This window comes from Rhincodon typus, chromosome 34 (assembly GCF_021869965.1).
Source record: "Rhincodon typus isolate 14 chromosome 34, sRhiTyp1.1, whole genome shotgun sequence".
NCBI classification, from domain to species: domain Eukaryota; kingdom Metazoa; phylum Chordata; class Chondrichthyes; order Orectolobiformes; family Rhincodontidae; genus Rhincodon; species Rhincodon typus.
The window spans coordinates 7823056-7850064 of record NC_063365.1 but is presented as its reverse complement, the minus strand read 5'-3'; the positions used below and the strand labels follow the sequence as shown (position 1 = coordinate 7850064).

General features: G+C 44.7%; 1 protein-coding gene across 1 annotated transcript in view; it reads right to left on the bottom strand.

Annotated features, from left to right (window-relative positions):
- The window catches only part of LOC109917588 (glutamine--fructose-6-phosphate aminotransferase [isomerizing] 1-like), a gene marked incomplete at its 5' end in the record, with an annotated part of 80688 nt that overhangs the window by 32935 nt on the left and 20744 nt on the right, over positions 1-27009 (bottom strand). The window contains 6 exons of the mRNA XM_048616299.1: positions 3641-3738; positions 6713-6808; positions 10022-10185; positions 16052-16157; positions 19193-19272; positions 25245-25306. Coding sequence (XP_048472256.1) covers positions 3641-3738; positions 6713-6808; positions 10022-10185; positions 16052-16157; positions 19193-19272; positions 25245-25306 — 606 coding nt within the window. The remainder of the gene's footprint in view (positions 1-3640; positions 3739-6712; positions 6809-10021; positions 10186-16051; positions 16158-19192; positions 19273-25244; positions 25307-27009) is intronic.

Sequence of the window (27009 nt, the reverse complement as noted above, 5' to 3'; positions counted from 1 at the left end):
AGACACACACACACAGAGACAGACACACACACACAGAGACAGACACAAAAACATCTTTATACACAGGGTGTAGAAGACTAGCCAAATTCTACTGCAATTCTGGTCTCCCTGCTATAGGAAAGATGTTGTGAACTTGAAAGGGTTCAGAAAAGATTTACAAGGATGTTGCCGGGGTTGGAGGGTTGGAGCTTTGGGAGAGTCTGAATAGGTTGGGGCTATTTTCCCTGGAGGGTCAGAGGCTGAGGCATGACTTTATAGAGGTTTATAAAATCATGAGGGAAATGGATAGGGTGATCTTTTCACCAGAGTAGGGGAGTCCAAAACCAGAGGGCATAGATTTAAAGGTGAGAGGAGAAGATATAAAAGGGACCTAAGGGGCAACTTTTTCACACATAGGGTGGTGTGTGCATGGATTAAGCTGCCAGAGGAGGTTGTGGAAGCTGGTATTATTACAACATTTAAAAGGCATGTAGATGGGTGTATGAATAGGTAGGGTTTAGAGGGATATGGGCCAAATGCTGGTAAATGGGACTAGATTGATCGAGGACATCTGGTCGGCATGGACGAATTGGACAGATGGGTCTGTTTCTGTGCTGTACAACTCTATGACTCTGTGAATGAGTGGCTTAAAGAAATAGAGGTCAAAGCCAACAGACTCAGTACTAACACCAAATCACAGGCTGGCAACAAAAAGTCAGGAAGTGTCACTAACCTGCAGCAAACCATCAATTATTTCAACTGGGTAACAGTACCTTAGTTTCAGAAGGTGGTGTGTGGCTCGGAGTATCAGTCATATTTGTGGGCCCGGACTGTGCCCTGATTTATATACAAATACAATTTCTGGAGTGCTAATTGCCTCTTTTTTTAATGGAGCAGGATTAATGAGGCACGCAGGGTCTGTCAGTGCTCCATCCAGTTTCAAGAGCCCAGCTCTCCATCCAGCCCTTTTCAAACAGGAGACAATTTGTCGCGATTAGACGTCGGCCAGGGCCAGAGATGGGTAGGTTCCAGATACTATCATAAATTATCCACTAACGTGTAAACACGTCTACACGCATTTAACAGTGCACATCGCCCATGTCCTTCTGCAATGTGCCTTTGCAAAGGAAGTCTGGAGGAAGGTGCAGTGGTTTTTGTCATGGTTCGTCCTGAGCAGCGTGACGCAGGACTCTGTGCTCTGTGGGCTGTTTCCCGGGACACACACCGAGACAAATATCTACTGTACCTGGAGGACCATCAACTTGGTGAAAGATGCTCTTTGGTCTGCCCAAAACTTGTTGGTCTTCCAGAGCAAGGAGTTGACCCTGACCAAGTGTTGCAGACTGGCACATTCCAAGGTCCAGGACTACGTGCTGAGGGATGCATTAAAGCGTGGGACAGCTGCTACCAAGGTGCAGGGGGGAAAGACCACTGTCTGAGGCCTTCCTGCCGAAGGTAAATGGGGGTCCGTTCAGTTATTGGACCCTCCTGATGCTTCAAATATATGTAAATATAGTCTTGTGCAAGAAAGAAATGCCTTTGGTTTGTTTGCTGGATAGAGTCAAACTCCAATGTTTGTTTCTTCATCGGCTACTGTACAGAAACAAACTGCATTAATGGCTATGTATGTATATACAAGGTATTTTCTGAATAAAATTTATTTTTACAAAAAAATCAGTAAGTGTCACTAACCTGCAGCAAACTATCAACTATTTCAGCTGGGTAACAGTACCTTAGTTTCAGAAGGTGGTGTGTGGTTCGGAGAAAGCAGTCACATTGTGGGCCCCGAATGTGCCCTGATTTGTATACAAATTCAATTTCCAGAGTGCTAATTGCCTCTTTTTAACAGAATCTGAATACTGAGTGAGCATTAAAACGAGCAGCACACAATCAATTACTGGCTGCACAGAATGGAACACAGGATCCGAGGTAGGCCATTTGGCCCTTCCAAGCTGCTTTCCAAAGGAAAGCCGTAGGGCATGACATTCATGTCTCCAATCTTGGTCATGATTTGGAGGGTGACTGTGCCCATTGGAAATGAGGTGAATAAGACAAAAATCTGTCTACCCACCCAATGGTTATCACTGGAATAAGTCGCAGTTTCCACTTGGGTGCACCCTGTAGATTTTACAAAGATACACAGTCCTTCTGAAAAGAGGGTAACAGCAATGCACTGTGAGCCACTAAAATCTTTGCCATTCAGCGAGAGCAATGGTGCATCAAGAGAAGCGGAGCGCTGCCTGGATTTTGCACTGCCAACTTGGACTTTCTGTGAAGAGGTCAAGGCCAGGACTGGGAGTGGGAAGAGAACAGGACCCAACCTGTAGAGAGCATGGAGTGAGTAGCAAGGGTTGCCAAAAAAAAAAAACCCAGAGCATTGGCATCACAGCCAAGATAAGGCAACACACACAGACACACACACACACACCTTCTAATCCTGCCAGCCCCACAAACACCTCTCCCTGACTAGATCATCCCTGAAACCCAGAGACACACCACCACAGACAATCTGTTCCCCTCTCTTTGCCCCATCTGGTGTATGAACAGAGGAGGGGGGTATAGCACCAAAGACCCAAGCCTTCAGTGCCCTCAATCCGTTGGCTTGGAGGGTTACAGGCACCATGGTAATGAAGCTGGTGCTACCCGCCTGGAGACAGCTAGTTTCTGACTCCAGCCCCTCCTCGATCAGCTCCCCATCCTCATCCTCATCAAGTATGTCACGATGGAGTGATTATGGGCCTTCCGTTTTCCTCCCCACCTCACGTTCCGCACCTCATCTTGTTGTTGGGATCTCTGGTCGTCACGGGCACCCCCTGCACCACCACATGGAAGGGTAAACAGAGGACAGCAGCTCCACAGAAGATGCACAGCCACCACACTGCATGACTACTTGAGTCAGGATCGGGTCAGGCATCGACCTGAGAGATAGGCCAGCCCACCCAGAGGGTGCAGGTGCCCACTCACATCTGCTGCCAGGGGCTCCGAAAAGGATGTAGGGGGAGGCGGTGGCCTAGTGGTATTATTGCCGGTCTGTTAATCCAGAGACCCAGAGAACGTTCTGGAGACCCAAGTTCGAATCCCACCATGGCAGGTGGTGGAATTTGAATTCAATAAATATCTGGAATTAAGAATCTAATGATGACCATGAATCCATTGATGATTGTTGGAAAAACCCATCTGGTTCTCTAATGCCCTTTAGGGAAGGAAACTGCCATCCTTACCTGGTCTGGCCTACATGTGACTCTAGACTCACAGCAATGTGGTGGACTCTTAACTGCCCCCTGGGCAATTAGGGATGGCCTAGCCAGCGTCACCCTCATCCCATGGATGAATTTAAAGAAAAAGATTATTGGGGAGTAAAAGGAAAATGCTGGGACACGTACACTCAGAGATGCCGGGGCGGGGTGGGGACAGGTGTTGGAGAGTGGAGGGGCATTGGCACGGCCTACCAGACAAGCCCCAGTCGCTGGTTAGGAATATGGCTCTGCCAACGGCACAAGGCCTCATGCAGATGCTGGAGCTCATGGGGATGTAGTGGGCACCTCTTTGGCACTGCCAGATGAACGCCACAATGAAGAGGCTGCTGGCCCCTGTCTGAACTGCAGGACAGGAAAACACACGAGAGACAGATGAGATTCCAAAGCCAGAAACAGGAGAATACCGCCAGTCCTGTGTGATAACTTGTTCCACAAGCGATAATTAGCAAACGCCTGCACCTTCTGATTTCTTTAATTGAATCCTTCAGTCCACCGAGGATCACTAAGAGACAGGAGAGAAACAAGTTACAAAACTAAGACTGAACAAAACATACTGACCAAATTGCATGATGTCATGAGGCTGCAAACAAATGCTCAGCCTCCTCTGAATGGCGGTGAAACTCGAGATTGCAATCCCCCTGTGCATGGTCACCAATCAAAAGAGAAAGCCCACACCTTCATCTCAAATATGCTGTCACCAACCCAAGCACCGTTTACAGAATGGGTCTGTTCAAATTGGGTCGTTGGGATTCTGGAACAAGTTGGTGCCATTCACAAAATGATCAGTCTGAAGCTTCCGTCACATTTGATCACGGGAACATAGGATCCTAGAGCTGTACAGCACGGAAACAGACCCTTCGGTCCAACTCGTCCATGCTGACCAGATATCCTACATTAATCTAGTCCCATTTGCCAGCATTTGGCCCATATCCCTCTAAATCATTCCTATTCATATATCCTCCAAGTGCCTTTTAAATGTTGCAATTGTATCCGCCTCAACAACTTTGTCTGGCAGTTCATTCCTTACATCAAACACCCTCCTGTGTGGAAAAAGTTGTCCCTTAACTCCCTTTTAAATTTTTCCCCTCTCACGTTAAACCTATACCCTCTAGTTTTGGACTCCCACAACCTGGGGAAATACCTTGGCTATTCACTCAATCCATGCCCCTTGATTTTATAAACTTCTACAAGGTCATCCTTCAGTATCCAACACTCCAGGGAAAATAGCCCCAATCTATTTAGCCTCTCCCTATAGGTCAAACCCTCCAACCCTAGCAATGTCCTTGTAAATCTTTTCTGAACCCTTTCAAATTTCACATCATTTTTCATATGTTTCCTATAGCAGGGAGACCAGAATTGAACACAGTATTCCAAAGATAGCCTAAGTAATGTACAGACACAACTTGACATCTCAATATAAAATATGGAAAACAGGAGCAGCGATAGGACATTCAGTCCCTCAAACCTGTACAGCTACCCAGCTAGATCATGGCTGATCTTCTATCCAAACATTATTGTTGCACACTATCTCCATTTCCTTTGATTTTTAAAAAAATATTTAGACATTTGTACATTCTGTGTTGAACATAACTAGTGACTAACCATCCACAACTCTGTGGGGTAGGCAATTTCAAATATTCATCACCTTCAGTGAGGAAATTTTTGAGAATGTCACTAGTAGAGTTGATATGGGGGAGCCAGTGGATGTGGTTTACTTGGCATTTCAGAAGGATTTTGGTAAGGTCCCACATAAGGGATTAGCATGTAACATTAAAGTGGAAGGGACTATGGGTAGAGTACAGGCATGGATAGAAAACTGAGTGACAAACAGCTAACAAAGAGCAGGAATAAACAGGTCTTTTTCTAAATGAGAAGCAGTGACTAGTGGAGTACTGCAGTGCAAGGATACCAGCTATTCTCAAATGTAAATTCTCCAAGTTTGGAGACAACACAAAGCTGGGTGAGAGGGTGAGCTGTGAGGAGAATGCAGAGATGCCTTCAATGTGATTGGATACATTGAAGAAACGGCTAAACGCATGGCAGGCGAACTATAATGTGAATAAATGAGGGGTTATCCACTTTGGTACAAAAACAGGGAGAAACATTCTTTAAATGGTGATAGATTGGGAAAGAGGTGGATGCAACAAGACCGGAGTGTCCTTGTACACGAGTCACTGAAGTGAGCTGGCAGTGAAGGCAGCAATTGATCTTCACAGGGAGGGGATTCAAGTTCAGGAGCAGGAATGTTTCGCTGCAACCGTACAGGGCCTTGGCGAGACCACATCTAGAGTTTTGTGGGCAATTTCAGTCTCTTTAGTGAAGGAAAGACATTTTGGCTATGGAGAAGCTGCAACAAACGTTTACCAGACTGATTCCTGGGCTGCAAGTACTGATAGATGAAGTACTGGATCAGTTCATACTATATTCACTAGAGTTTAAAAGAATCTAGGACAGCACAATGTCTCAGTGGTTAGCGCTGCTGCCTCACAGCACCAGGGACCCGGGTTCGATTCCATCCTCAGGCTGTGTGGAGTTTGCACATTCTCCCAGTGTCTGCGTGGGTTTCCTCCGGGTGCGCCAGTTTCCTCCCACAGTCCAAAGATGTGCAGGTTGGGTGGATTGGCCATGCTAAATTGCCTGTAGTGTCCAGAGATGTACAGGCTGGGTAGATAAGGAGTGGGAAATGTCGGGGGTGGGGGTCTGGGTGGGATATTCTTCAAGAGTCAGTGTGGACTTGATGGGCCAAATGGCCTCTTTCAACACTGGGGTCTTCTATAATTGTAACTCCATCAAAAAGTACGTTTGTGACATGTTGGCTAACTGCCACTAGGGATCCCTATTTATGGCAATGACCCAGATCGGCATCAAAATCCAAAATGACTTACTCATTCCTGTAAGAAAACAGGTTCCTCCGTATGGAGTCACAGGGCACCTTGGGATGGGGGAACAGCTGCTTTCACAATGTTAATAACAGTCCAACAGCATGTTACAAAAAAAACTGCATCTTTTTTTAAAAAAAATACAAAAATTATCCTCATATGACACATTGTTTTCGGTTCAAACGTTTCTTAAAGGGACAGGCGTCCACTGGTTCACTCTGCCCCAAGTGGGGGGGTAAATGGGGCTGCTGCGGATGCAATGGTAGCATCTTTCCCTCTGGGCCAGAGGTCTCTGGTTCACCTACTCATTAGGCCTGACAAAAGGAGAGTTGACGATGAGATTCAACATGCTGATGATCAGCCAGAAATCCTCTAAATCTCTCCCCACTCATCTCCAAACATAACAAGAGTGAGCCTGCGAAGATATGGGACAAAAACAAAAGCTCTCCCTCTCTACTTCTTCCCAGAAATCCCAACACAATCTGCTCTTTTGCATTTACAATTAACTCTTGTAGAAGTGTGCGCGACAGATTTGAAAAACTACAGTGCACCCAGAGAGCACAACATATATTTGAACTTTTAAGCATCGGCCCTTACCTGTGTTATTTTCAAAATTGACTCGTCCCCTCATGGTATTTACCACCGATTCTGGCTGCTCAAAGATTTCTTTCTGCATAAAGGAACTATAGTTGCCTACAAAAAAGGTCAGGCAGAATAATCACATGAAAATATACTTAATGATAAAAGATCAGAAGAGTTGGTGTGAGAAGATCAAGTCTCAAGGCTATGCTTGTAATAATTTATCAAGATGTCTCCAAGTCTCTGTTTAGCATTCATAATTCAGCGAATACCATTCGCTGTCAAAATCAATCCAAACATCTTAAAGCATGACAACGTCATCTCTTTTTAAGGTATGCCTACCGTGGGTTTCACTTCAGCTGCTACAGATATGGTGGCTTGGTGAATGTGCAATTTGAGGATCACCAAAAAAAAAAAAAAAAAAAAAAATAAATCACACTCCTAATGATGGCATAAAAATATATCAATATGTCAGAGCGTGTGTGAAGTAGCAACTGAGTGTGGATGGCAGAAGCTGCTGGGTTTATTGTTATAAGCCAACTGGCTAATGAGCACTCGACTGTAGCTCTACCAGACTCCCTCTCTGCAATGGCGGACCAGGAGAGCGAAACCTAACAAGAACAACATGCATTCGCACAGCACCTTTGGATTGTTCCAAAGGACATCACAGTCAGAGAGATAATTTTTGGAAGTATGGTCATTGTTGGAGTGGCAATAGGTATCGGAAAGGCCTCCATTCACAATCAAATGTCTGAAACGCTCCTTTCCAGCAAGACAGCACAGTGGCTCAGTGATTAGCCCTGCTGCCTCACAGCACCAGGGACCCGGGTTCGATTCCACCCTTGGGCGACTGTCTGTGTGGAGTCTGCACATTCTTCCCGTGTCTGCGTGGGTTTCCTCCAGGAGCTCTGGTTTCCTCCCACAGACCAAGGATGTGCAGGTTAGGTGAATTGGCCATGCTAAAATTGCCCGTAGTGTTCAGGGATGTGTAGATTAGGTGGGTTATAGGGGATGGGTCTGGGTGGGATGCTCTGAGAGGCAGTGTGGACTTATCGGGCCGAAGAGCCTGTTTCCACTCTGTAGGGATTCTATGATGATTCAATCTAGACTACTTCATAGACCGTTCACACGAGGGTCTCCTCTACAGTGGGGATATAGATTAGGTGTCCACTTAGAGGGCCATTCCTGTCGCTTGCCATTTTAATTTTCCACCTTGTTCTGACCTCTCTGTCCTCGGTCAGCGCAGTTTTCCAGTGAAGTTCAATGCAAGCATAAAGGATCTTCATCTTACATCCCTGCACTCCACAGCCTCCTGCATTCAATATCAAATTCAACAAATTTAGCCTCTGTCTTCACTTTTGTGGTGTGTTTGCCTGGGGTTTTTTTGGCAATGCTAGCAGCGTGGCCACTAGGTAGAGCAACAAATGTGCACGTGCAGAAAAGCAGCATGGCCGTGAAATTGTCTGGAAGAATTGATTTAATACAAGAACGTGGAAGCAAAAAAATTGCAGCTTTATGTCAAGCACTGCTGCCTCACAGCACCAGGAAACCGGGTTTGATTCCAGCCTCGGCTGACCATCTGTGTGTAGTTTGCACGTTCTCCCCATATCTATACGGGTTTCCTCTGGGTGGTCTGGTTTCCTCCCACAGTCCAAAGATGTGCAGGTTAGGGTGGATTGGCCGTGCTAAATTGCCCATAGTGTCCAGGGATGTGCAGGCTGGGTGAATTAGCCATGGGAAATGCAGAGTTACGGGGATAGGGTAGGGGGTTGGGTCTGGGTGGTATGCTCTTTGGAGAGTTGGTGTGGACTTGATGGGCCCAATAGCCTGCTTCCACACTGTCAGGGATTCTATGATTCTATGTTCCCCGGTTCTAGACACTGCAATCAGGGAAAACATCCTTTCTGAATCTACCCTCTTGAGCCCTGTAAGAATTTTGTATTTTTTAATGAGATCAATGTCAAGATGAACCTCCCTTGACTAGGGAGACCGAAAACAATACTCCTAGCGTAACCAAAACTGGATAACACACCAGGTACTGCACTTACAGCAAGTGCTTACATCTTTAAAGGAGAACATTCAGCCCATCATATTCCTGCAAGCTCTCAAACTGTTATCCAATCCATTATAATCCTAGTTTCCCGTCATCCTGAAAATTTTTCCCTTTCATGTTTAAGTCCAATTCCTGCTTTAAAAATTACTGTTGAATCTAACCACACTTCTGCCTCTGGAAGTGTAATCCTCAGCATCAGTAAATCCTGCTCAATTCCAACACCATTCCCTCCCAAGAACTGGGTCATAAATCATGGACAGTAGAAATTAAAATGAAAGTGACAGTCTGAAAAAGGAAAGGCTAGTAGCATGCAATAAAAAGAACAGCAAAAGGCCAGGAAGCAAGGGATTAAAAACCGGTGAAGATCAATGCTCACATCAAACGTTATATAAAATACTTGCTCAACAAACATAGTTGAATCAGTTTGTTCTGAAAGATACAAATTGCAGAATGTGGGCAGACAGTTTCCTAACGTTTGGCTTGTTGAGATGCCTGAGGTTTTGCATGCAGACACAGCGGGAACAAAATAAGGTCATCCAACTCCTCCAGGTCATCATTGAGCTCCTACTGATTTTGTTTTGTACTGCTGCTAGATTTAATGGAGTTACCAATCTTGCTGCAAACCTTTGCAAATTTATTTTTTTCTTGGGATTTGGTGTCAGTGGCAAGGCCAGAATTTGTTGCCCAGCCTTAAGTGCCCTTGAGCAGGCTGGCTATTTCAGAGGGTGACTAAGAGTTAACCATATTACTGTTGGTAACATACTTTTGGTACTGACGGATGGCCAATTTCCTTCCCTCAAGGGTATTATGAAAGGGAAACAACGGCTTAGTGGTATATTTGATAGACTATTAATCCAGCAACGCAGGTAATTTTCGGGGGACCAGGGTTCAAATCCAGTCGTGGCAGATGGTGGAATTTGAATCCAATATTAAAAAAAAAATTGGGAACGAAGAGTCTAATGATGACTATGAAGCCATTGCAGATTGTCGGAAAAACCCATCTGGTTCACTAATGTCCTTTAGGGAAACAAATCGGTCATCCTCATCTGGTCTGGCCTACATGAGATTCCAGACCCACAGCAACGTGGTTGACTTTTAACTGCCCTCTGGGCAACTAGGGATGGGCAATAAATGCCGGCCTAGCCAGAGACGCTCATGTCCCGTGAATAAATAGATTATGAAAGCACTTCACACACTCCCATCTTACGCACTCGACTTTAGATCGATACTCTTGTGCTTTTTATTTCTTTTGCCCGGGTTGGTCTCGCCTTTACCTTTCATCATCTGCTGCATCTCCACTTGCAGGGTCTGGATTCCACGCGCTGGGCAGTCGCTTGGTGTACGTTCTACCCGATGAATCGAAAGGCAGCCCGCGACCACCGCTGCCACGTCGTCATCCTCCAGGAAAATCACTCGGTTCGTGTGCTCAATGATGGCGCTGAGGGGGGTGGGGGAGTTAAGAAAAAAAAAAAAATCAACCGTCATGGTAACATACTGCCCATTCCTCACCAGACCACAGGTCATCATGGACAGTACTTCCACAAATGGCTTTAAAGCAAAAATACATAAAACTCGAGGATATCCAACCAGGTGTTCCTGTCATAAATAAGCTGAAAAGAAAGTAATTTCTCCCTTTAGCCAGTGAAGCCTTTCCATTCTGTCTCCAGCTCATTTATGCTTTCCCAGAATTCCCTCTTTTCTCCAAGTTGACAACCCGCTCCTCCACCATTTTGTGGATCATTAGCTGCTCAGGTGGTCAAACTGGCTTTAAAAAAATTGATGCGATGACTGAAATATAAATCACAAACTTCTGGTTATGATCACATATTTAATTGATCCTGTTATTGATGTTATTAAGTATTTACAGACCAACTTTACAGGATAGTTTTGGCCACTGTGCCAACATAAATCTTGTTACTAGGGGATGGCAGTTATTTATAAGCTGGGAAAATGAACGTACGGAGCACTGGTAACATTAACCCTTTTCTGAAAAGGGGTTACCAGTTTCGAAATGTTAACTGTGTTTCTCTCTCCACAGATGCTGCTAGACCCGCTGAGCTTTCCTAGCACTTTCTGCTTTTTGTATTAGATTTCCAGTTTTTTGTTCCTATGACAGTTTCCGAATACACTTGTGTTATAAACTGAGTGGATGGGATCTCACTGGACTATGAACCGTCCTGAAATAGCCCTCACACTGTCAATCCAGATCCAAGCCAGTCGGTGAGACAGAGACGGGGACATCCACCTTGGTGGACAAAATTTATTGACTACTCAATCTTACAACTCCTCCCAATCCCTGGTATTACAGTTGTTCCCTATGTGTCTAGATACTTTCCAATCAACCACTTCAGAGAAGCAGAACTCTGGGGCTGGTGGGACTTGAACTTGGGCTTTCTGGTCCAGCAGTGGGGACCATAAGACATAGGAGCAGAAATTAGGCCATTCAGCCCATCCAGTCTGCTCCACCATTCAATTATGGCTGATAAGTTTCTCAACCCCATTCTTCTGCTTTCTGCCAGTAACCTTTGATCCCCTTGACAATCAAGGGCCTATCTATCTCAGTCTTAAATATATGGAATGACCTGGCCTCCACAGCCTTCTGTGGCAGTGAATTCTATAGATTCACCCCTCTCTGGCTGAAGAAGTTTCTCCTTATCTCCGTTCTAAAAGGTCTTCCCTTTACTCTAAGGCTGTGCCCTCGGGTCCTAGTCTCTTCTACCAATGGAAACATCTTCCCAACATCCACTCTGTCCAGGCCATTCAGTATTCTGTCAATTTCAATTACATCCCCCCCCTCATCCTTCTAAACTCCATCGAATATAGACCCAGAGTCCTCAAACGTTCCTCATATGTTAAACTTTTCATTCCTGGGACCATTCTCGCGAACCCCCTCCAGGACCAGCATATCTTTCCTGAGATATGGGGCCCAAAACTGCATACAGTACTCCAAATGTGACCTGACGAGCCTTATGAAGCCTCAGAAGTACATCCCTGCTTCTATATTCAAGTCCTCTCAAAATAAATGACAAAGTTGCATTTGCCTTCCTAATTACTGACTCAACCTGCAAGTTTACCTTGAGAGAATCCTGGACTAGAACTCCCAAGTTTCTTTGTACCTCAGGACTTCTGAATTTTCTCCCCATTTAGAAAGTAGTCCATGCTTCTATTCTTCTTACCAAAGTGCATGACCTCACACTTTCCCACGTTGTACTCCATCTGGCACTTCTTTGCCCACTCTCCTAACCTGTCCAAGTCCTTCTGCAGCCTCCCCACCTCCTCAGTACTACCTGTCCCTCTACCTATCTTTGTATCGTCTGCAAACTTAGCCAGAACGCCCACAGTTCCTTCATCTAGATCATTAATGTACAAAGTGAAAAGTTGTGGTCCCAGCACTGACCCTTGTGGAACACCACTTGTCACTGGCTGCCATCCTGAGAAAAACCCCTTCATCCCTACTCTCTGCTTTCTGCCAGACAGCCAATCTTCTATCCATGCTAGCACCTTGCCTCTAACACCATGGGCCCTCAGCAGCCTCCTGTGTGGCACCTTATCAAAGGCCTTCTGGAAGTCCAGTAGATAACATCCATTGGCTCTCCTTGGTCTACCCTGCTCGTTACTTCTTCCAAGAATTCTAGTAGATGTGTCAGGCATGACCTCCCCTTGATGAAGCCATGCTGACTTTGCCCTATTTTACTATATACTTACAAATATTCAGAAATCTCATCCTTTACAATGGACTCCAAAATCTTACCCACGACTGAGGTTAGGCTAATCGGCCTGTAATTTTCATTCTTTTGTCTTACTCCCTTTTTAAACAGGGGTGTCACGTTAGTGATTTTCCAGTCCTCTGGGATCCTCCCTGACTCTAGCAATTCCTGAAAGATCACCACTAACGCTTCCACTATCTCTTCAGCTATCTCCTTAAGAACTCTGGGGTGTAGTCCATCTGGTCCTGGTGATTTATCCATCTTCAGGCCATTCAGTTTTTCTAACACCTTCTCCTTGGTGACGGCCACCATACTCACCTATGCCTACTAACTCTCTCGAATTTTTGGGATATTATTTGTGCCTTCCACTGTGAAGACTGACGCAAAGTAATCATTCAGTTCCTCAGCCATTTCCTTGTTCCCAACTATCATCTATCCAGGGTCATTTTCCAGCGGTCCAATGTCCTTTGCCCTTTATACATCTAAAGAAACCCTTACAGTTCTCCTTTATACTACTGGCTAGCTTACCTTCATATTTAATCTTCTCCCTCCTTATTTCTTTTTTTGTTGCCCTCTCTCGGTCTTTGTAAGCTTCCCAAACCTCTGGTTTCCCACTGCCCTTTGCCAATTATAGTCTCTTTTGTTTTTATGCTATCCCTCACTTCTCTAGTCAGCTGTGATTGCTTCATCGTCTCGGTACCATGATTCTTTTACCTAGGGATGAATTTTTGCTGTGCCTCCTGAATTACTCCCAGAAACTCCTGCCGTTGCTGTTCCACTGTCTTGCCTGCTAGGCTCCTCTCCCAGTCAATTCTGCCCAGCTCCTCCCTCATACTGATGAAGTTGCCTTTATTTAGCTGGAATACCATTACCCCGATTCTATGTTCTCCCTCTTAAATTGCAGAGTAAATTCAATCGTATTATGATCACTGCCTCCTAAGGGTTCCTTCACCTTAAGCTCCCTTACCAAGTCTGCCTCATTGCACAACACTAAGTCCAGAATTCCCTGTTCCCTAATGGGCTCCACCACAAGCTGCTCCAAAAAGCCATCTCGTAGACATTCCACAAATTCCTTTCGTTGCAATCCACTACCAACCTGATTTTCCCAGTCCACCTGTATATTGCACTACAACTGCGCCACAAGAGCCCCTTCCCCACGTACACAGATATTTTCTAACCAACCAGTTCAGAGATGCTATGATACACCTCTGAAGCACGTAGGACTTGAACCCAGATTTCCCGGCTCAAAGGTGGGACATTACCATTGCACCACTAGAGCCCCCCTCCCCCATCCCTACGTACTTATTTTTATTTTAACCTACTTTTCTAATCAACCGGTTTAGAGATGTTTTACACGTTTCTGGAGCAGGTCTATGTACATTTGCTCAGACCATTAATAGCCTCCACCTGTTTCTTCTTAATCTTATATGGACATTAATGAACTGAATGTGATTAACTAAACATTAACACACTCCACTGTGCTCTCTCCTCTCAGGCTTGCCCTCCTCTCATGCCTTTCCTTCCCCACCTTGCTCCCACATCGCCACCATTAGTGCACTCGCGAATTAATTGACCAAAAGAAATAAGAAGCCAAATATAAAATGCAACACCAATTAATTGAAATCCTTGCTAAGTTTTGCACCTTAACAACTTATTACATCATTTATTTTTCACTGGGGATATGCACTTTCTGGTATGATCAGTATTTTTGTTGCCCATCCCTAACTGCCCTTGAGTGGAGTGGCATGCTTGGCCATTTCAGAAAACAATGAAGAATTTGCTGTGGGTCTGGAGTCACGTGTAGGCCAGACCAGATATAGATGGCAGACTTCCTTCCATAACAAGGACAATGGTGAACCAGATGGATTTTCACAACAATCACTGATAGTTTCATGGTTCCAACTGATGATACTATTACTTGCATTAAAATTCCACCAGCTGCCGCATTGGGATTTGAATCCAGAGAATGGGCCTCAGTTTCAAGATTACTGATTCAATGACACTATCACTACGCCATCATTTCTGCCACCAGATTTGTTATTCATTTTTAAAAAAGTGTCAACTGATGCCAAACGAACTACATCCTCAGTATCTTATAGAATCAGGCCATTCAGCCCATCAGGTCCACACCGAGCCTCCGAAGTGCAATCCACCCAGACCCACCCTCCCAACCTATCCTTATAACCCTGCATTTCCCATGGGTAATCCACCTACCCTGCACATACCTGGACACTATGGGCAATTTAGCATGGCCAATCCACCTCAGCTGCACATCTTTGGATTGTGGGAGGAAACCAGAGCACCCAGGGGAAACCCACGCAGACACGGGGAGAACGTGCAAACTCCACACAGACAGTTGTCCGAGGGTGGGACCGAACCCAGGTCCCTGGCGCTGTGAGGCAGCAGTGCTAACCCCTGAGCCACCATGCCACTCCACATTTCCAATAACCTCTGGACATACTGAACAGGTGTACAAAGTAGGAGCGGTTACCCCAAGCACCTCAAAATGAAAACCAGTTATTTGAAACTCCAATGATGGAAGAGTCAGAATGCCCATCCTTCTCAATTTCAATTCGAGAAAAAGTTGAGCACTTTACCCTGAAATTTTGTCAAAGTCTCCATTTCGCAAATAGCCCTTACCACACTACGACTGAAGTCTGGTTGATCTCATCACATGTTTCCTTAACAATGTGACTTTGCAACTTGGATGCTGTACTGATTTAGCAGATTATTACGGCGCGTACAAAGTTGTACAAGCTGTTTGGGAGACAATGGTGTGGTGTCATGGCCCTGGATAAGTAATCCAGAGAGCTGGGTCAACACTTGGGGAAGACGGGTTCAAATCTCACCATGGCAGCTGGTGGAATTTAACATGAAACCTGCAATTAAAATGCTAGTCTCAATAAAAGCGGACAAGCTAAGAGTTGTTAAAAGTCTATCCTGGTTCCAGGAACGTTGTTTCGGGAAGGAGATCTGCCAACTTTTCCTAATCCGGCCTATTTATGACTCTTGACTCACATCAATGATGGCTAACTCTGAACTGTCCTCTCAAACAGAGCTCAAGGATGGGCAACAAATGCTGGCTTTGGCAGCATGTCCACATCCCATGAAAGATGAATGAAAAGTCTTTGTTCTCTTTAAAGAACACCTGGTCTAACTTTACTGGAGCAATGCACAGGAGAGAGACCCATGTGTGAAAAGGCACTTACTGTTGCCTCTGATGCTACAAACCGGTTAAGCTCAGGATGATGCACTTTGATGCAAACTAATCTTAAACAATGAACGCCAGTTGTTTCCCTGTTGGATTCGTGAAGCCAGAAGCTTCAATTACGTAACTCCAGGCTTAAACCATTTTCCCAGAGCGAGCACGAGAGGGGTCAGCCTAAAGACTCACTCCAATTAGCAAAGCTTTTTCTTGGCTGCTAAACAGTATGAATGGGCTTCATGCAACACACCAGGGGCACTGTGGGAGATCCACAGGTGGGACATCTCACACAAACAAGTTACGGCACCCCACTTACAAGTCACTTACCTTTCCTGGAATTCCCCAACTATACACGTCTAGCTAAACCGAGCTCGGGTGAACAAGTGGTTTACCTGGCATCTGATGCAAAGTAGTACTCCACAGACTTCTCTTCCCCAACTGGGTACAAGGAGGTGTCATCGGTGCGAGAAGCCAGGCAGGTTTTTGTCACTTCTTTACCTGGCAAAATCATTCAGATATTTTCCATCAAAACTCACAACAGAATTACCTCCTTGCCCTTTCCCACATCTTAATACAGACAGAATACAGACTCTTCTGTCCACCATGTCTGTGCGTACCATGATGCCATTCTAAACTAATCCCATCTGCCTGCACACAGTCCGTATCCCTCTATTCCCTGCCCGTTACGTGTCTGTCTAAAGGCCTCTTAAACGTTGCTATTGTGCCTGCTTCTACCACCTCCTCTGGGCTGTGTGTTCCAAGCACCTACCACCCGCTGTGTAAAAAAACGAGCCTCTCACATCTCCTCTCAGCTTTGCTCCTCTCACCTTCAACCTACGTTGCTAGTATTTGACATTTCCACTACGGGGAAGAAGACTTGACTATCCCACCCTATCCATGCCTCTCATAATTTTATAGACTATCAGGTTGCCCCTCAGCTTCTGACATTGTAGTGAAAACAATCCAAATTTGTCCAACTTCTCCTTATAGCGAATACACTCCAAACCAGGCAATATCAACAGATAACAGATGGGCACCTTAACAGGCACAACATTGACAGGTGAGAGGAGGCAAGTGGAAAAGAACCCAAAAGGTCTGTTTACTGACCAGAAAATAGAGATGTGCAAGGTGGCTTGATGAATACGGTGATTGCACAGCCTCTTCACTATACCAGTGTAACAGCCTGTGACTGCTCTAGTGAAATAAAAATCATTTAAAAGTGAGGCTAGAAATACAGGCACAGCAACTGAAATAAATAGGGCATCAAAACTGACCAAAAAGCAAAGTATGCTGGGAATGCCTGCGCCAAGACAGACACAAGAGACAATTCTGTCTGGGGACAAGTCCTTGCAAGATCCAAGCTGAGACAATTGAAACCAGAGAGGCACCAGCACACATGGGGAACAAAAACAGAAGTTGCTGGAAAAGCTCAGCAGGTCTACCAGCATCTGTGAAGAAAAAGTCAGAGTTAACGTTTCGGGTCCGTTCTGAGGAAGGGTCACTGGACCTGAAACATTAACTCGGATTTTTCTTCACAGACGCTGCTAGACCAGGTGAGCTTTTCCAGCAACTTCTGTTTTTGTTCCTGATTTTACAGCATCCGCAGTTCTTTCAGTTGTTATTTAGAACACATGTGGAAGTGTGAAAGGACAATTCAAACCTTCCTGACAAACAAACAAACACTAGATGCATGGGACAGACATGCCTCAGTAAGACAAAAGACCAGGTGTATATTCTGGGATAAAACCAGACATCCAGGCCCCCCAAGAGCAGACACAAAGGGGTCACTGTTAAGCACGCCATCGAGAGCCATTAACAGCATTTCAAAGTGATAAAGCCAATTAATTCAACATCTGATTGGTCAACTCCTTGGAAAGTTCCAAAAGACAACCAGGAAGGTACAAGAACCCAGCCCAGCAGGGCTCAGGGTACCCCCACTCTCCAGCCTACCTAGAGGTACATTGGGATACAGCTGTGACCAGAGCAGCTTGTCCTCGACCAGAGAGAGAATCACGCCCATGAAGAGAGAAACAAACTGTACAATTTGTTCCTGATTTACAGCATCCGCAGTTCTTTTGGTTTTTATTCAGATATAATAATTTGTCAGACCAGCAAAGTTACAAGTATGTGCAAAGTATTTTAAGTGTCTAAAGAATTGGGATAGTTAAAAATAGAGTTGTTAAAAGTGTCAAGTTTAACTCTTAACCTGGTCTTCAAATAAAGTTGAGACCTGGTTCACTGACTGCAGACTCGTGCTGTGTAGTTCTTTTCGGATACATGCTAAGGTGCCTGGGGAAATTACTATTGTGTACAGTGGTCGAGGAGTCTCCAGGGTGTTAGAAACACACCCTGTTCCAGACAACACTGGGGTCATCAGTTGGCAGTCCAGGATGTATTCAGAGTAGACACTTAACAAATCTCCCAACTTCTCCTTCATTTAATTTGTTAGTTTCGTCAAGAGCACTAGCGTGCTTCTAGCATTTCTGAAGAAGGGCCTAGGCCCGAAACGTCAGCCTTCCTGCTCCTCTGATGCTGCTCGGCCTGCTGTGTTCATCCAGCTCTACACCTTGTTATCTCAGATTCTCCAGCATCTGCAGTTCCTGCTATCTCTAGTGTGCTTCTAACTTGTGTTCAGTGATCCTACTGCTGGACATACTTAGAATTTCACCATCACCACTGCAATTCCATTTCCTTTGTTCAGAACACTGAGGCCTATTAAGGTGAGTCCTGAACCAAGAGGCTTTTCTGGCCATGTTTTACTGAACTAATGAAATAAAAAAAAAAACAAACAGCCACTTGGTACAGAAAGCTGGTTATTTCTGTGGAAAGATATAATTGGCATCTCTGCAATTCTGTTCTGGTGAGTAAAATGTGAAAAGCTTTGACAGCAAGTCTGTTATACCCGGGCCAATATTGTGATACATGATACTATATCTTTAGGTACTCGATAAATTAGTCTCAACTTTTTTAAAAAATTCATTCACAGGATGTAGTCAGTGAATAAAAACCAAAAGAACTGCGGATGCTGCAAATCAGGAACAAAAACAGAAGTTGCTGGAAAAGCTCAGCAGGTCTGGCAGCATCCGTGAAGGAAAAAACAGAGTTAACGTTTCGGGTCCGGTGACCCTTCCTCAGAACTCAGACTTGCTGAGCTTTTCCAGCAACTTTGTTTTTGTTCCAGCAGTCATCACTGACTAGGCCAGCATTTATTGCTCATCCCTAAGTGGTTAACAGTCAACCACATTGCTGTGGGTCTGGAGTCACACACAGACCCAGATGGGGTAAAGACTGCAGTTTCCTTCCCTAAAAAGTACATTTGTCAACCAGATGGGTTTTTCCAGACAATCAAAGATAGTTTCATGGTTAGCATTAGAGTCTTAATTCCAGGTATTTCTATTGAATTCGAATTCCACCATATGTCACAGTGGGATTCAAACTCGGGTCCCAGAACATGACCTAGGTCTCTGGATCAATCTCTCTGGAACATTAATCTCTAGAATTTGAGCAATTCTGAGTGCTCCACTGGTACTTACATGTACGATACAGAACTGGGATGTGATCTGTTGAAAGTTTGTGATTGCTCCTTACACCAATCATCAGAGGGCTTCCCCTTCTAAATAGAAGAAAGATAACAGCATTAAACATTCCATTTGTGATGTCTACAAGTGACACTTTAGAAAACAAGAATAAATAAGAACAGAAGGTTTAGGAGCCAGGAGCTGCCCCACAATTCAGTACGATCATTCAAATCCACTTATAGAGTCATACAGCACGGATATAGACCCTTCGGTCCAACCAGTCCACGTCGACCATAATCCCAAACTAAACTAGTCCCACCTGCCTGAGCTTGGCCCATATCTCCTCAAACATTTCTTGTTCATGTACTTGTCTAAAATGTCTTTTAAAAGTTGTAACTGTACCCATACATCAATGAAATATGTTGAGTGGTACTCCCTGCTGGAGTCAAATTGCCAATTCTTCAGCAACAAGGTTACACCACTGACTTTGGTGTTGTTTATCAAGAGGTAGATGTAGATCAAGACACCAAGGATTTCCCAACTATTCTCCAAAATAGTGCCAAGAGACTGTCCATGTCCACCCAAGTTTGTAGGCAGAACTTTGGCTTAACATTTACCTGGGAACCAGCACTTTCAACAGTGCAAGCAATCTTTCGGTTCTACAGAGAGGGTCAGCCTAGATTACACACTCAATTCTGCAGACTGGGACCTGAAGCCATAATTTCCTGACTCAGAGGTGAGCTATTTGAAGGCACATTGCATTCTGTTCCCAAACAGGACATTCAACTGTCCGTGAGTCATTTGTGACTGCACTACCAGAGCTGTTGGAAAGAATCTGCATGTGTCCACTGGGATGGGCCCAAAGAAAACAGAGTCATGGAGGTTTACAGTGTGGAAACAGGCCCTTCGGCCCAACCGGTCCACGACGCCTAGGTTTCACAATTAATCCAGTCCCATTTGTCCGCGTTTGGTCCATATCCCTCCATACCTATCCCATCCACATACCTGTCCAAATGTTTCTTAAATAACAAAATTGTAATCACCTCCACCTCTGGCAGCCTGTTCCAGATGCTCATCACCCTCTGTGTGAAAAACTGCCCCTCTGGACCCTTTGTATCTCTCCACTCTCACCTTAAACCGATGCCCTCTAGTTTTAGACTTCTCTACCATGGGGAAAAGCTGTTGGCTATCTACCGCATCTATTTCTCTCATGATTTTACAGACCTCCAGAAGGTCACCCCTCAGCCTCCTACATTCCAGGGAAAAAAGTCCCAGTCTATCCAGCCTCTCCTCATAACTCAAACCTTCCAGTCCAGGTAGCATTCCAGTAAATCTTTTCTGCACACTTCATAGCTTAATTATATCCTTTCTATAGTGGGGCGACCAGAACTGTGTGCAGTACACCAAATGTGGCCTTACCAATGTCTTGTTCAGCTGCAGCAACTCCTTTACTCAAAACTCAAAATGAGAGAAATGCTAACATTTCAGGGATTGAGGGACAATAACTTAATACTTTCTAGATCTAATTATTTATAGGTTGGCTTCTTAATTAATTGTAAATGGCAAACACATCTGTTCCAAGCTGCATGGTGGCTCAGTGGTTAGCACTGCTGCCTCACAGCGCCAGGGACCCAGGTTCGATTCCACCCTCGGGCAACTGTCTGTGTGGAGTTTGCACATTCTCCCGGTGTCTACGTGGGTTTCCTCCCACAGTCCGAAGATGTGTGGGCTAGGTGGATTGGCCATGGTAAACTGCCTCGCAGTTTTCAGGGATGTGTAGATTAGGTGGGTTATAGGGGGATGCATCTGGGTGGGATGCTCTGAGGGTTGCTGTGGACCTGTTTCCACACTGTAGAGGTGATGGTGATATGTTTGAAAGGTGGATGGAAGATGCCTCACAATGGGGTGTGCGAAGAGATGGTTAGGCAGGTCGTTTCGTTCAGAAGGGAGCTTGAGAGTCAAGATTGGAAATTCCAATGCCAGTCATCCCCAACACTTGGAAAGGCCACCTTAAGTCCAGTCGGCCAATTCTCTAATGATTCCATAACCGAGCAGACAGCTGAAAGGATCTCAGGACCGTGTGAAAATCTCGTGTGGTTTGTGGTGAATTACCTCAGGCGGAATGGTAGGTTCAAAACACTCAGATGTGCCATCTCCAGGAGGGTTTCGTGCTCCTCCTCCAAAAAGAGGGGAAAACTTGGACCAACATGGTGTCAGCGCAGAGGGTGCTTGCATTGGTGGAGACAGACATCCAAGTTCCACTCCTGAAGTTTGAGATCCAATCTTAAACTGACACTCCAGTGCAACACTGATAGAGTGTAGCACTGTCATAGCTGCCCTCTCACAGATAAGGTGTTAAACTGGGTTAGTTGCCTTCATTGCTCAGACCCTTGAGTACAGGAGTTGGGAAGTCACATTGAGGTCATGCAGGACATTGGCTAGGCCTCTTCTGGAATACTACGTCCAGTTCTGGTTGCTCTGTTATAGAAAGGATATTACCAAGCTGGAGAGTGTTCAGAAAAGATTTACCAGGGTGTTGTAGGGAATGGAGGGTTTGAGTTATAAAGAGAGGCTGAAGAGGCTGGGACTTTTTACACTGGAGCATAGGAGGTTGAGGAATGGCTTTATAGGGGTTTATAAAAATCGTGAGAGGCACAGATAAGGCGAATAGCAAAAAACGTCTTTTCCCTAGGCTAGGGGAAGGTCAAAACTAGAGGGCATAATTATAAGCTAAGAGGAGAAAGATTTAAAAGGGACCTGAAGGGCAACCTTTTCACACCGAGGGTGGCTCATGTGAGGAATGAACTGCCAGAGGAAGTGGTAGATGCAGGTACAATTACAACATTTAAAAGGCATTGGGAAGGTACATGAATAGGAAAAGTTTAGACGGATATGGACCAAATGCAGGCAAATGGAACTAGTTTAGTTTGGGAAACCTGGTTGGCCCCATGGGTCTGTTTCCATGTTCGATGACTATAAAAACACTTCATTGACTGTAAAACACCTTTGGACATGCTGAGGTCATGGAAGGTACCATCTCAAGTCTTTTTCTTCTTTGGGCTGGAGAATGTGTGAATGAACAAGGAGCCTGTTCAGCTAAATCCAGCTCATCATAATTCCAACCGCAATTCATGCTTTCCTGATGGATAAGACATCATTGTGAAGGTGAAGACCAAAACAGCCAGAAAGAAAGAGTTAATCATCAATTTAAACTTGATGCTCTGGAATTCCAGCTTTAGCAAGATGGGGGGCACAACATGAAGCAAGAGTACAAAGCTGGCATTATTAAAATTGTGCTGTAAAGCATATTTAGTGCCAAGTACAAAAAGTCAAGGAATTTGGAGTAGGTGACTCGACTCCTTGAATCTGCAGAGGTCATGGCTGATTGGATTGTGGGCTCCATCCTAATTTGCTCTTTACCTCTCTACCCTTCGAGTCCTTTGTCAATCAAAAACTCAAGTCTTCAAAAGTTTTTAATGATCCTGCCTGCATTGCTATCTGGGGAAGAAAATTCCAAAGAATATTGACCCTGAGGGAAAAGAAAATCTCCTAATCTTTAGCTTAAATGGAATAACCTTATTTTCAAAAGTATGTCCCCTAGTTCATAAGAGGAAACATCCTGTCAAGTCCCCACAGGACTCTGAATTCCAATAGATATAGGCCCAACCTGACCAATCTTTCCTGACAAAACAAGCCCTTCCCTTCAATGAATCACAGCATGATGCAGTATGTAGGGTGAGACATGGAAGCAGGTATCATTACTAGGAAAGAGATGAAGACGGCCTGGCACACTTTGGCTGAGTTTAACAGCCATGGTCATGGCTAAAGTCAAACTCACAGAAAGCAGGGGGCAAACGTTTTGCAGCCTTTTCTGGAAGCCCCAAGCGCAACTGCATGCCCATTAGGCAACGGCATTGCCTACCGTCAGCACTACTGCCCCTTTAAGGATGGCAATTCCACCTCCAAGAGCGGCTGACCCATCACCAATCCAGGCAGCACCAACCAGAGGTAGTGGTTACTGCTGGTGCTGCAGCTAGCCAGGACCCGCACAATGGAAGAGGCCCTCAGATGGAGACAAAGTGATTGGCGCTTGCTGGGACCAAACATGGAAGGCTGTGACAAGGCTAGGTATTTGGGGAGGCGGGGGGGTGCCAGGGTTCATTTATTGTAGTTGGATTGTAGCTGGAACTCCCTTCCTAACAGCACTGTGGGGTGTGTCTACACCCTATGGACCACAGTCGTTCGAGAAAACAACTCACTACCACCATAAGCACCAGGACAATTTGAGATTAAAAAAAAAGTGGCCTCACCAATGTGCACATTCCAACAAATCATTAAAGAAAACTTCTAAGAAATGCCAAATGTCCAAACATAAACTATATTTTACACTATTGTTAAAAAGTGGATAATTTCATAACTGATACCAAAAATTAGAAGGGAAAGGACAAAAATCAGAAGAGACTCCTTGCTAAAATGAGGGTTTTACTGCACAGAATCAGCAATAAAGGCTGTACTGTAGGATTATAGGGGCAGTGAAACTCTGACTTCTAAAAGATTTGCGTTGAAAAATTGAACAGAAGTAACTTTAAAGCATTCAAATGCTTCCTGAAAATGTTTCTGTTAGTCTTAGGCTCCATTGACCAAACCTTGCAGACTTCAGCTGGGCCCTCGGAGATTAGTTTATCTTACTCATACCTCCACAACAAAAAACATACACATCAACCACAGAGGTAAACAGAGAGAGTGACTGATTAGGTAGAGACTCTGCTAACATTCCTGTGGATTTTCTAACAGAGAGACACACACATTTTGACAAGAATGGTCATCATTTAGAAAATCCTTCCATCCAGATTTCCAGTGGAGTACTCTGGTAGTCAACATGGTCTGAATTCTGAAAGTATGCTGTGAACAGGCTGTTATTGCATTCAGGGCCACGTAGCAAATAAAATTACTTGTGTCCTTTGTCATTTTGACTCAAGGATATATGATCTAATAAACGGCCACACTGAGGAACACAAATAAGGGAGGAAGGCTACCAAGTTGATAAAATCTTTCTGTTGCATCTTGAGTAATACCAGTCTCTCTCTCTCTGCACCCTCTACTTAAACAAAAACCATTCCAGTTCAATCAGCATGCAATTCAAAAGTACTGACTGACAGCAAACATAAATTTACCTTTTCACCCATTTGCATTATATCCCCTGGGCCTGTGCTCATGGCTTAGTTTGAAACATTAATGTTTTCTGAGGCACTTTATTTAGCTTTTAACCCATTCTCATTGATCTACATTGGTTCCTGGTTAAGCAATGCCTCAATTTTAACATTCTCACTTGGGTTTTGAAATACACGGCTTCGCTCCTCCTGATCTGAAATATCTCCTCTAATTCCTCTTGAACATCTCCAACTTTAGTTATTCCATCAACGGGATCCATGCTTTCAGCAGCCTGACCTCCGAAATTCCCATCCTAAAGGAGGAGGGAGAGGTCTAAGAGGCTACTTAAAACCACTTCCTTGACCAGGCTTTTGGCTATCCACCCTCACATTGCCTTACGTGACTCAGTGTCAAATACAGTTTCACCACACTTCTGTGAGGAACCTGGGAATATTTAGTCTCATTAAACAAGGGCTACACAAATGCACATTGTTGTTTAAAATGCAACACCTAGCAATACTCTGTACTGTATTACATCTCAGTCCTTTGCTGCTTCAGACTTTTAGCACAGTGAAATTTGACCAAATGGATGCGTTGATTAGAAACATAGGGATATTAGCACTGACCCCAGGGACCCGTCACGCCCAGGACTGATGAGAGCTCATTGACACAAAGCATCCTTGTTTTACTCTCGACACAGATGCTGCCAATCTCATATTTCCATTTGTTCATGGAACGTGGGTGTTGCTGGCTAGGCCACACTTATTGCGTATCCCAAACTGCCCAGAAGCTACTGAGTGTTTCCAACATTTTCTGCATGGAATAAAAGCAAGTTGGCTGTCATTCAGTAAGCCTGTTTCTTTTTTAAAAAAGACATGCAAACTTGTCCCTAATGTATACTGGCCGAGTGTTTTACCTGGTACAGACAGCTTGCCCTGGGAAATGAACACTCTTGAACACCAAGGCGAAAGCTCCTTCCTGTTTCAAAAAAAAAAAAAAACAACATACATTTAAAATGTATTCGCAAACTAAGTTTTCTCAAAGAAATTGGGTTCCTTAAACAACTATTTTCACTCAGTTAAATTCACAGATAGCCATCAAGATTTCTTTCTACTCTCCAGTTTGTTTTCCCTTTTATTCATTCTTGGGACGTGGATGCCACTGGCAAGGCCAGCATTTGTTGCCCATCCCTAATTGCCCTTGAACTGAGTGGCATTGCCAGGCCTTTACTGAGAGCAGGGTAAGAGTTAACTATGTTGCTGTGGGTCTGGAGTCACATGCAAGCCAGATTAGGCAAGGATGGGCTCTTCACTAAAAAGGACAACAGGGAACCAGATTAATGTTTTTGCAATAGTTATGATAATTTCACTATCACCATCACTGGCACTAGCTTTCAATTCCAGATTTATTGAACTGCATTGAAACTCCGCCAGTAGCTCTAGTAGGATTTCCCCAGAGCATTAAGTTGGACCTCAGGATTATTAGTCCAGTACCATCATCATTACATTATCAATCATTTCCTATTAAAACATATTTTACCAAACAATTGTTATGGGTGTTGGAGCTGATCTGAGAATAAAGTGACCTGATCCTAGCCAATGTTGCCATCGACAAACAGCTCAGGTAAATCATAGAATTTTTACAATGTGGAAGCAGGCCATTCAGCCCATTGAGTTCTCACTGACCCTCTGACAATCCCACCCACACCCACCTACCCCATTCTTGTAACCCTGCATTTCTCATAGCTAATCCACCTAGACTGCCCATCTCAGGGCACTGTGGGCAATTCAGCGTGGCCAATCCACTTAACCGGCACATCTTTGGACTGTGGGAGGAAACCGGAGCACCCGGAGGAAACTCAAGCAGACACGGGGAGAATGTGCAAACTCCACACACACAGTTGCCAAAGGGTGGAATCGAGCCCAGGTCCCTGGCGCTGCGAGGCAGCAGTGCTAACCACTGAGCCACCGTGCTGCCCCAAATACACTGCGCACTGCTGAACTTCTGATGCCCCTCAGTTGCCTGAATCAAACGTGAGGCGATCAAGTTCACAAGCTACGGCAGAAGCTGTTCACCGCTATGGTCCTAAAGGCACACTAGCTCAAACTTTCTGGTGAATTCGGTGCAACTACAGTTTCTTTTAGAGAATTCTCCTGTAGGTGTATGAGTGAGAGAGAGCAAGGAGCCAGAGAAATGCCTATTTATTACAGACAAATTCCAGGGGAAGATAAAAAGAAATGCTTAAAACAAATCCAAATTTCAGTTCTCAGAAGGCCTCTTTCAGTGTGGAAAGTGCAGCTGGTTCTCCCCATCCAGATGTGTAAATGACCCATAACATTCCTCCCATTCCCTACCTGAAAGTGTGGTTGGAGCTTTTTCCTGTGTCAAGTGTGTTGGCAGTGAAGACACTGAATAGGCTGGGACTTTTTTCCCTGGAGGATCGGAGGCTGAAGGGTGACCTTACAGAGGTTTATAAAGTCATGAACAGTATGGATAGAGTGAATAGTCAAGGTCTGCTTCCCAGGGTAGGGGAGTCCAAAACTAGATGGCATAGTTTTGAGGTGAGAAGGAAAAGATTTTAACAGGGATCTAAGGGGCAACTTTATCACACAGAAGGTGGTGTGTGTATGGAATGAGCTGCCAGAGGAAGTGGTAGAGGTGGGTACAATTACAACATTTAA